Source organism: Mobula hypostoma, chromosome 6, assembly GCF_963921235.1.
Source record: "Mobula hypostoma chromosome 6, sMobHyp1.1, whole genome shotgun sequence".
Classification (NCBI taxonomy): Eukaryota; Metazoa; Chordata; class Chondrichthyes; order Myliobatiformes; family Myliobatidae; genus Mobula; species Mobula hypostoma.
Genome location: NC_086102.1, coordinates 70022577 through 70034774, shown reverse-complemented (window position 1 = coordinate 70034774; position 12198 = coordinate 70022577). Strand labels below are relative to the sequence as shown.

At 40.4% G+C, this 12198-nt stretch overlaps 1 protein-coding gene across 2 annotated transcripts in view; it reads right to left on the bottom strand.

The window, feature by feature from the left end:
- Positions 1-12198, bottom strand: part of LOC134348089 (glutamate receptor ionotropic, kainate 1-like) — a 370881-nt gene that overhangs the window by 84492 nt on the left and 274191 nt on the right. Inside the window, exons 9-11 of one of the 2 annotated variants that reach the window (XM_063050936.1) lie at positions 3588-3632; positions 2281-2394; positions 1713-1916 (exon numbers count right to left, since the gene is read on the bottom strand). In XM_063050936.1, coding sequence (XP_062907006.1) covers positions 1713-1916; positions 2281-2394; positions 3588-3632 — 363 coding nt within the window. The remainder of the gene's footprint in view (positions 1-1712; positions 1917-2280; positions 2395-3587; positions 3633-12198) is intronic. The other variant, XM_063050933.1, reaches the window with a different exon arrangement.

Below are 12198 nucleotides of genomic sequence, written 5' to 3'. Positions count from 1 at the left end.
ACAGCTGACATATCCCCTACTGCTACTGTGGAGGAACTACTTATTTGACATGCAGAAAGGATTAGTAAAAATAATACCTTTTCATTTATTGGAGAATGCTTCAAGACACATTATAAAGGTACATTAAACTTAAAATGCTGGAAGCACTCAGCAGGTTAAGCATTGTTGGATGGGGAGGGTGGGGAGGGGAAGATGTGGGGATGGAGAACCGCCTATGTTTCATTTCAAGGCCCCTTCATCAATACTGGAAAAGGAGACATGGTTGAATGGAGACAACCATGATAATGCCTCTGATAAGATGCAAACCAAAGTTGTTATGGTCACAATTATTTTAAAAAACTACAAATGGAGAAGAAAAATTGAGATACAGGACTACATCTACATCTGTGGAGGACAAAGGAGACTATCAAAAATTAGTAAATTCAAAAGTATACCTAGATGATTGATGGTGTGCAATTCCTTGCCTTTATATTGGGCATCCTTAGTAAAATACTAGTAGCTGAGGACAAAGATATCAAGGTAAGAGGGGAATGAAGAATTATAGTGACAGGAGACTGGAGACTTTGTGCAAAGCAGTCACCTATTTGTGTTTGGTTCTTCCAAAGTAGCACCAAATGCAATACAATAATTGACAGCAAATTGCTTTTTTACTTGGAAGGACTGTTTGAATCCCTGGATGGTGGTAAGGGAAGAAAAGAAAAACAGCAGACATTGAATCTCCTGACATGGATTGAAAAGTCATAAACACCTTCACTCTGTCTGGCTTAAAAGGCGAGGAGTCTCAGTGGCTACCATTTTAATTCTACTTCCCATTCCTATTCTGACACGTCAGTCCATGGCCTCCTCTACAGTCACCAAGAGGCGACTCTCGGGTTGGAGAAGCAACGTCTCCTATTCTGCCTAGGCAGCCTCCAATCTGATGGTATGAACATCAATTTCATTTCGCCCCCTCTCCCTTCTCTTTTCCATTCCCCAATCTGGCTCCCCTCTTACCCCCTTTCTTCTCCTCACCTGCCTACCACTTCCCTCTGTTGCCTCTTCTCCTTCCTTTTCCCCCACGGTCCATGACCTCTCCTATCAGATTCCTTTATCTGTTCCACCTATCACTTCCCAACTTCTCATTTCATCTCCCCTCCCCAACCCACCACCTACAACCTAACCTGGTTTTGCCTATCACTTAATAGCTATTACTCTTCCCCTCCCTCCACCTTCTTATTCTGGCTTCTTCCTCCTTCCTTTCCAGTCCAGATGAAAGACACTGACTGGTTATTCCTCTCCATAGGTGCTGGCTGACCTATTGAGCTCCTCCTGCTTTTTGTGTGTGTCACTATGGATTGGAAAATGCAGTGAGGGGAGGAGAGATTGATGGAAATGGAAGACTGAATCAGAAACAGGGAATGGCCTGTTCAGAATGCTGAGATAGGGAAGAGGAAGGAGAAGACGTGTTTGGTGGTGAAATCTCATTGGCAGAAATTAAGATAGTTGAAATGTTGAAAGTGGAAGGAAAGGACAAGGGGAGCCTTATCCTTACACTGGCTGGGATGAAGGGATGACAGAAGGAAATAAACCAGTTGAGAGTTCTGTCAACAATGGTGGAGAGAAGCCATTTTTCAAGTAAATGTTGCACGATATCACAGATTTGAAAAGAAAAAACTAACAACCTTAATTTCAAGCAATTCTGTTTTTAAACAGTTTTGAATATATTCACTTACATGGTTGATGAGTTCTCCAACCATTCCATTCCACTCGCTCTTCTCATTCTGTGCCCCATACTTTCCATCAGCTACCAGCCTAACTTCATAAGTAAAGCCCAGAATATTTGATAATTCTTTCAATAAGTCAAGGCAATAACCCTCAAAGCGATCATTCCCATAAAGGGGCTTGTCAGATTTCTTATGCATCACATAGGGATCTTCCTACAGGACAAATAATGAATAAAATCTTTTAGAATATTACATGACATTTCGAATTAATCTATTTCCTCTGATGGGCAATAGTAATAAAGGAACAAAACGTGCAGTTTTTTTTATTGAAGGCTAAATCAGGTTCAGTAATAGATATTGATTGATAATTACAATCTTGTGTCCACATTTAATTTTTTTCCCCACTTATCACCTACAGAGCATCAGAACTTCATAGTTATTGAATGATGTTCCCTCCCAAAGGATGTAGATTTTAACCAATAATAAGGGGCAATTTTTAACATTATAAGATTGTTTTGTTTGCGTGAACATGCTAATGAGGTTTTGAGGCACTTCTGCAATATAAAAGAAAGCTTACCAAAATAGTGGTAACCAAGAGAGTTCTATTGGCCAATGAATCAGTGATATTGCAGGGCTTGTCCTTCAGATTGGCTGTCATGTTAAGTCCTGTGTTTGAATTCCAGATTCCAATCTACAATCAAAGGACAATAAAATCTTCATGTTAAAACATAAATAAATAATGTTATTTTTACTTGAAATGTACTTTTCCCAACAAGTTTCAGTCTGTTTTGGCTTCATTGCAAGTGGTGCAGATGTGAAGGCTGGATTTTCATGATAAGAATACAAGAAATTTGACTGAGTTGATGTGTGGTGCTGGAGAAGACTCCTCAATATACAATGCAGAGTAAGACGAACCAATCCCTCAGTCTCGTTCCCTCAAGGCCATGTGACTCAAACAAAAGCTTGTATGTTTTAGATACATTAGATGGGTAAATAATAGAAATGGGAAAAATATTATCCGTGAAGTAGAAAGAAGCAGTATGAAGATAGTGAATAAGTTGATGATTGAGATCAAAGAAGCAATTGATAATAGCAGCTTTGGGATGTTGTTAGTGATAATCATCTTGGAGAGAGCTAGTCCATTAACCTTAACACCAATTTAACAACATTGAACTCATGGATAGACTGATGGATAGACTGATGGACAAGTGTACATGAATTAAACATTATAACCAACTGACTCATAAACAATGCAGACTAACACTGCTAAATGTGTTGTTCTACATCTGCACAGCTGACTGGAGTGTGCAAAATCCCAACAAGAAATCCATTCAACCTGTCACATAACCAATGAAAGGATTACAAGATGGTATTTCTTTCTGTTTTGCAAACTAAATAGTTGAACTACATAAAGGTAGGAAACAGATTGGCAACACCAATTGATTATGAAGATCAATTATAAAGCAAGACATTATTTATGCAGTTTTACTGGATGATAGAGAACAGGTCATGTATTCAAACATGGGCTTGGAACACTTGTTTTTTATCTCGGTACAATAATGAGTGATAGAGAAGGAGAAATGAAACAACTCACTCTTTAGGAGATTTTGCAGTTCTTCAAAGCTCAATTGGAATAGAATAAATGTTAATAAGCTTGAAAGTATGTTTTCTGCAGTGGAATGTTCCATAAGTGCTGTGACATCTGTAGAGTTATCTTAGGAATGAGTCAATGTATGCATAACAGACAATATTTTTCATTCAGTGTAACGTTTTATTCTTGAACTCAAATAAAAATATTATATTAAATGGGAAACTAAACTAAGCACAACTACTTATAAAAAAACTACGCATAATAAAATAAATGATGCTTCTCTCAGTACAAACCTTCCGCCATATTTTATTGTAGTAATAAGGAGAGTCACCAGAAGGCTTGGAAAAAATAAAATACTTTGTTAAAATAACAAAATCTTACTGATGTATTAGAATAAAGCCAAAGAAAGAATAACAAATGGTTTTTCATAATTTATATAAACCATTTATGCCACATTTTCCTGTGTTTTCCAAAAATAACAGGACACTGTTTCATTCATCAGTGAAGTGGATTCTAAAGTAATGCTATTAGCATTTATGTCTGCTTCATCTTGTACACCAGGTATTGCTCTTATTTAACATCATTCTTTTTAAAACTTTATTCAGAAATATAATTTACTCTCCACTCCTGTATCATATATCCTCCCTCAGTTTGATGATTTCAAGCACCACCTGAAGTGCACATGATTTACTACTTCTATTGTCTCAATCACTGTTAAGAATGTCTCTGATTACTTCTTGCAGATATACTTTTGGAAATATCATCTACTCTTTTCCAAGAAAATACTCAAATGCTGAGATAATTCTTATTTCTTTTTCTTTATGGAAACACGCTTCATAAGACAGATGGCTTGAGATGTTATCTATTTTAATGCAAGGTGTATTGTGAACAAAGCGGATGAGCTTAGAGCCTGGATCAGTACTTGGAGCTATGATGTTGTGGCCATTACAGAGACTTGGATGGCTCCGGGACAGGAATAGTTACTTCAAGTGCCGCGTTTTAGATGTTTCAGAAAGGACAGGGAGGGAGGCAAAAGAACTGGGGGTGTGGCACTGTTGATCAGAGATAGTGTCACGGCTGCAGAAAAGGTGGACGCCATGGAGGGACTGTCTACGGAGTCTCCATGGGTGGAGGTTAGGAACAGGAAGGGGTCAGTAACTTTACTGGGTGTTTTTTATAGGCTGACCAATAATAACAGGGATATTGAGGAGCAGATAGGGAAACAGATCCTGGAAAGGTGTAATAATAAGAGTTGTCGTGATGGGAGATTTTAATTTCCCAAATATCGATTGGCACCTCCTTAGAGCAAGGGGCTTAGATAGGATGGATTTTGTTAGATGTGTTCAGGAAGGTTTCTTGACACAATATGTAGATATGTAAAGAGGAGAGACTGTACTTGATTTGGCATTGGGAAGTGAACCTGGTCAGGTGTCAGATCTCTCAGTGGGAGAGCATTTTGGAGATAGTGATCATAATTCTATCTCCTTTGCAATAGCATTGGAGAGAGATAGGAACAGACAAGTTAGAAAAGTGTTTAATTGGAGTACGGGGAATTATGAGGCTGTCAGGCAGGAAATTGGAAGCTTAAATTGGAAATAGATGTTCTCAGGGAAAAGTACGGAATAAATGTGGCAAAGGTTCAGGGGATATTTGTGTGGAGTTCTGCATAGGTGCGTTCCAATGAGACAGGGAAGTTATGGTAGGGTACAGGAATTGTGGTGTACAAAGGCTGTAATACGTCTAATCAAGAAGAAAAGAAAAGCTTACAAAAGGTTCAGAGAGCTAGGTAATGTTAGAGATCTAGAAGATTATAAGGCTAACAGGAAGGAGCTTAAAAAGGAAATTAGGAGAGCCAGAAGGGGCCATGAGAAGGCCTTGGCAGGTAGGATTAAGGAAAACCCCAAGGAATTCTATAAGTATGTGAAGAGCAAGAGGATAAGACATGAAAGAATAGGACCTATCAAGTGTGACAGTGGGAAAGTGTGTATGGAACCGAAGGAAATAGCAGAGGCACTTAATAAATACTTTACTTCAGTATTCACTATGGAAAAGGATCTTGGTGATTGTAGTGATGACTTTCAGCAGACAGAAAAGCTTGAGCATGTACAAACGTTTGTAGATATTATGAAAGACGATGTGCTGGAGCTTTTGGAAAGCATCAAGTTTGATAAGTCGCCAGGACCAGATGAGATGTACCCCAGGCTACTGTGGGAGGTGAGGGAGGAGATTGCTGAGCCTCTGGCAAAGGTCTTTGAATCATCAATGGGGACGGGAGAGGTTCCGGAGGATTGGAGGGATGCGGATGTTGTTCCTTTGTTCAAGAAAGGGAGTAGAGATAGCCCAGGAAAATATAGACCAGTGAGTCTTACTTCAGTGGTTGGTAAGTTGATGGAGAAGATCCTGAGAATCAGGATTTATGAACATTTGGAGATGTATAATATGATTAGGAATAGTCGGCATGGCTTTGTCAAGGGCAGGTCGTGCCTTACGAACCTAATTGAATTTTTTTGAGGATGTGACTAAACACATTGATGAATGAAGAGCAGTAGATGTAGTGTATATGGATTTCAGCAAGGCATTTGATAAGGTACCCCACTGCAGGCTTATTGAGAAAGTGAGGAGGCATGGGATCCAAGGGGACATTGCTTTGTGGATCCAGAACTGGCTTGCCCACAGAAGGCAAAGAGTGATTGTAGATGGGTCATATTCTGCATGGAGGTCAGTGACCAGTGGTGTGCCTTAGGGATCTGTTCTGGGACCCTTACTCTTTGTGATTTTTATAAATGACCTGGATGAGGAAGTGGAGGGATGGGTTAGTAAGTTTGCTGATGACACAAAGGTTGGGAGTATTGTGAATAGTGTGGAGGGCTGTCAGAGGTTACAGCAGGACTTTGATAGGAAGCAAAACTGGGCTGAGAAGTGGCAGATGGAGTTCAACCCAGGTAAGTGTGAAGTGGTTCATTTTGGTAGGTCAAATACGATCGTAGAATATAGTATTAATTGTAAGACTCTTGGTAGTGCAGAGGATCAGAGGGATCTTGGAGTCTGAGTCCATAGGATACTCAAAGCAGCTGCGCATGTTGACTCTGTGGTTAAGAAGGCGTACGGTGTATTGGCCTTCATCAATCATGGAATTGAATTTACGAGCCGAGAGGTAATGTAGCAGCTCTATAGGACCTTGGTCAGACTCCACTTGGAGTACTGTGCTCAGTTCTGGTCACCTCACTACAGGAAGGATGTGGAAGCCATAGAAAGGGTGCAGAGGAGATTTACAAGGATGTTGCCTGGATTGGGGAGCATGCCTTATGAAAACAAGTTGAGTGAACTCGGCCTTTTCTCCTTGGAGCGACAGAGGATGAGAGGTGACCTGATAGAGGTGTATAAGATGATGAGAGGCATTGATCGTGTGGATAGTCAGAGGCTTTTGCCCAGGGCTGAAATGGCTGCCACAAAAGGGCACAGGTTTAAGGTGCTGGGGAGTAGGTACAGAGGAGATGTCAGGGGTAAGTTTTTTATGCAGAGAGTGGTGAGTGCGTGGAATGGGCTGCCGGCAACGGTGGTGGAGGTCGATACAATAGGGTTTTATAAGAGACTTTTGAATAGGTACATGGATCTTAGAAAAATAGAGGGCAATGGATTAAGCCTAGTAATTTCTAAGGTAGGGAAATGTCGGCACAACTTTGTGGGCCGAAGGGTTTGTATTGTGCTGTAGATTTTCTATGTTTCTAAGTTTCTATATACATCTCTCCATCTCTGTCAACAAGACTGTCAGCATTGAATCACCCTCCTCTGATAATTCCATTCTTTTCCTTTGACACTGGCCCACACTCCTATAATAAAACTGAGCTTGCATCATTTACCAATTACTCTTCCATCACTTCATGATCTTTTCAAGCTCATTTTGCCCATGGGAGCTAAATCCTGCCTGCTTGTTTCCATTTCCACTAAATTTCAGACCAACACATTCTTCATCAGGATTTCATGTGAGGTGATGTTGTTGCCTCTCCCCTTCCGGGTATTGTCCCCTCTCAGCACTATTGTCATCACGCCTCTCTACAATAAATAAGCCTATGATCCCGTCCATCCCTATGCCAAATCCCTATTTCTCTCTAAAGTCATTGAACATCTTGCTACTAACTAATTTTAAGACCATAAGATATAGGAGAAGAAGTAGGCCATTCGGCTCATTGAGTCTGCTCTGCCATTCAATCATGGGCTGATCCATTTCTTCCAGTCAGCCCCACTCCCCTGCTTTCTCCCCATACCCTTTGACGCCCTGGCTAATCAAGAACCTACCTATCTCTGCCTTAAATGCATCCAGTGACTTGGCCTCCACAGCCGCTTGTGGCAGAAAATTCCACAGATTTACCACACTCTGACTAAAGTAATTTCTCTGCATCTCTGTTGTAAATGGACGTCCTTCAATCCTGAGGTCGTGCCCTCTTGTCCTAGACTCCCCTACCATGGGAAGTAACTTTGCCACATCTAATAAGTTTAGGTCTTTTAACATTCGGAATGTTTTAATGAGATCCCCCACTTATTCTTCTGTACTCTAGAGAATACAGCCCAAGAGCTGCCAGACGTTCCTCATACTGTAACCCTTTCATTCCTGGAATCATTCTCATGAATCTTCTCTGAACCCTCTCCAATGTCAGTATATCATTTCTAAAATAAAGAGCCCAAAACAACACACAACACTCCAAGTGTGGTCTCACAAGTGCCTTATATAGCCTCAACATCACATCCCTGCTCAGATATTCTATAACTCTAGTAATGAGTACCAACATTGCATTTGCCTTCTGCAACCCTGACTCAATCTGGAGGTTATCCTTCAGGGCATCCTGCACAAGGAGTCCCTTTGCATCTCTGCATTTTGAATTCTCTCCCAATCTAAATAATAGTCTGCCCATTTATTTCTTCCACCAAAGTGCATGACCATTCACTTACCAATACTGTATTTCATTTGCCACTTCTTTGCCCATTCCCCTAAACTATCCCAGTCTCTCTGCAGGCTCTCTATTTCCTCAACACTACCCGCTCCTCCATGTATCTTTGTATCATCGGCAAATTTAGCCACAAGTCTATTAATCCCATAGTCATACATACATAATTATTGACATACATCGTAAAAAGCAGCAGTCCCAACACCGACCCCTGTGGAACTCCACTGGCAACCGGCAGCCAGACAGAATAGGATCCCTTTAATCCTACTCTCTGTTTTCTGCCGATCAGCCAATACTCCACTCGTGCTAGTAACTTCCCTGTAATTCCATGGGCTCGTGTCTTGTTAAGCAGTCTCATGTGTGGCACCTTGTCAAAGGCTTTCTGAAAATCCAAGTACACCACAACAACTGCATCTCCTTTGTCTACACTGCTTGTAATTTCATAGTTTCTTTTCTGCTGCCTCCCACCCTTCTTAAATAGCAGAGTAACATTTGCAATTTTCCAATCATCTGGTACAATGCCAGAATCTATTGGTTCATGAAAGATCATTGTTAATGCCTCCGCAACCTCTCCAGCTGCTTCCTTCAGAACTCAGGTGTGCATTCCATCAGATGCATATACTTCATTACCTGACACTCCTGAATGTCCAGTATACTGCAGATGTCTTCCACTGTGAAGACTGATGCAAAATATGCATTCAGTTCCTCTGCCATCTCTGCATCTCTTATTACAATATCTCCTGCGTCATTTTGTATTGGTCCTAAATCTACCCTCAACTCTCTTTTACCCTTTATATACTGATAAAACCTTTTAGTATCTTCTTTGATATTAGTCACCAGCTTCCTTTGATAATTCATTTTTTCCTTCCTATTGAACTTCTTAGTTTCCTTCTACAAGTTTTTAAAAGTTTCCCAATCCTCTACCTTCCCACTAGCTTTGGATTCCTTGTATGCCCTCTTTTTTGCTTTTACTTTGGCTCTGACTTCACTTGTCAGTCACGGTAGTGTCCTTCTTCCATTCGAAAATTTCTTATTATTTGGAATATATCTGTCTTGCACTTCCCTCATTTTTCACAGAAACTCCAGCCATTGCTGCTCTGCTGTCCTTCCTGCTAGTGTCCCTTTCCAGTCAACTTTGGCTTGTTCCCCTCTCATGCCACTGTAATTTCCTTTATTCCACTGAAATACTAACACATTGGAATTTAGTTTCTCCTTCTCAAATTTCAAAGTGAACTCGATCATATTGTGATCACTGTTCCCTAACTGTTCCTTAACCTTAAGCTCTCTTATCACCTCTGGATCATTGCACAACACCCAATCCAGCACAGCCAGTCCCCTAGTGGGCTCAACAAAAGTCTGTTCTAAAAAGCCATCCCTTAGACATTCTACAAATTCTCTCTCTTGAGGTCCAGTACTGGCCTGGTTTTCCCAATCCACTGTCATGTTAAAATCCCCAACGATTATCATGACATTGCCCTTCTGACATGCCTTTTCTATCTCCTGCTGTAATTTGTAATCCACATCCCCGCTGCTGTTTGGAGGCCTGTATACAACTGACTTTAGGGTCCTTTTACCCTCGCCATTTCTTAACTCAACCCATAGAGACTCTACACATTCTGATCCTATGTCATCCCTTTATAATGATTTAATAATATTTCTTATACACAGGGCCCCTACTAATCTAACTTTCCAATACACTGCATATCCTTGGACGTTCAGCTCCCAATTCTAGCCATCCTTTAGCCAATTTTCAGAGATGGCCACATCATCATACTTGCCAATCTGTAGCTGAATTTTTTTGTAGTTTTTTTCCTGGAACTTCATGTTTAAATTCCTGCAATCAGGATTCTGCCCTTGTCACAGTGCTGAAAGAGCTCTTAACAAAGTCGCAAAGTGAATATATACAGCTGTAGTCATCAAATCCTTCTTGGCTCTAGTCCTTTGCAGTCTTTGACAATGTTTTTCCACACTATCCTCTTAAAGCACATTTCCATTACTATCCAGCCTGATGGGAACGCACCGACATTTTTAATGTATTTAGCATAGCCAGAAAATCATCCAAAGTAACAGAAGTGCAAAGGATGAGCCATTTCAAGTTCCTAGGAGTCGACATCTCTGAGTATCTATCCCAGGCCCAACATACTGATGCAATTACAAAGAAGGCACAACAGCGGCTATATTTCATGAGGAGTTTCGTATGTCACTGAAGACACTTGCAACTTTCTACAGATGTCCTGTGGAGAACATTCTAAATGGTTGCATCACTGTCAGGTATGGAGGGCCATTGCACAGTATCAGAAAGAGCTGCAGAGGATTGTAAACTCAGCCAGTTCCATCATGGATACAGCCTCCCTAGCAAAAGGCAATGCCTCAAAAAGGCAGCACCCATTATTAAGGAAACTCCATCACCCAGAACATGCTCTCTTCTCATTGCTATCATCAAGGAGGAGCTACAGGAAGGTAAAGACACACACTCAACATTTTAGAAACAGCTTCTTTCCCACTGCCAAGAGATTGCAGAATGGATAATGAATCTGTGAAAACTACCTCAGGACTTTTTCCCCCTTTTTCACTGCTTACTGTATTTGATTTAATTTTCTTTTAAAAAATATATACTTATTGTAATTTATAGTTTTTATTATGTATTCTAATGTACTGCTGCTGTAAAACAACAGATTTCACAACACATATTAAACCTGATTCTGATTCGCGTGCTGTTAACTTCAATGAGAAGGATCTTTCTATTTCTTCACACTATTTATCGAGACAATTTTCTGAACTATGCCTCAGTATCCTTCGCCCTGGCCGAAGCTCATCTGGTGCTGACATCTTTACCCACTCTATTGCCACTCCGAGTACTGATTATCCCAAAGCACTCTCGCCCAGCCATTCCCAGCTCTATTCTCCATTAACTCAAGGTCAGCTATGTTTCTGTTGGGCACGTGCTAATTGCACCATATCCTGTGCTCACAGACCGATAATAACTCTCAGATAAACAACTTCTTGATGTTAAATTTCTCATATTTGGTTTCAAACCTGGTGTGGCAGGTATTGCCTTTTCTCATCTCTGTTGTTACTTCCAGATAGAACAACCTTCAGATACCCATACTGCACCAATTCTAGACTTTTCTGCATCTCCAATTTTAATCTTTCCTATTTTGGCAGCCGTGTTTCAGTGCTCTGTATCTGGGAACTTATTCGCTAAGCCTCCTTTAACACACTCCTGTAGTACAGGGTAGAGGTGCAGGCAGAACAAAAACTGTGGAGGTGAACTTCGGCAATGTTTGTGATAGACAGGATTTGGGATCAAATCCTCAGCTCAGGCTAAAGTTGATAGCCTGGACCATGAACTGTCTTGTTCATTTTCAGACAGACAATTGCTGCCTGGAAGTTTGTTTTGCTGATTAAGTGCCTTCATCAATAAGGCAGGCTTTAAAATGGAGGAATGGGCAGTGAGGTATTTAAACACCGGCAAAATTCCCATGCATTGTGACAATGGACTGCATGACACTGATGGCAGTATCAAACTCAACTTTCTCCCCTAAGGACAAAGGGTTCCAGTATTGTTTTTATTAGAATAGGGACCGACTCTGGGCCAAAACGAATGGTAGGATTTATGTTTGAAGCAATTAGTAAACCTAACATCGTTGCAAAGGAATGGTTTATCAAAGCTACTGATGCAATAGATTATTTCATACATTATTTTAGGGTTAATAACTTGATTAATTGTCATGGACATTAATCTCATTCTTGTGCCATCAAGTAGTGGTCTGTTAATAAACAAAAATGCTTTAGTCAATCACAATGATAATAACTACACAAGATTTATTGTATGTGGAGAAATGCGAAATGCATAGTTTTTCAGCATGCCCTGAAGAAAAGACTATCTGATACTTAATATTTATACGTAATGATTTTAATGTGTGTAAATCATGTGCAGGATATCACAGTGGCATTCTAA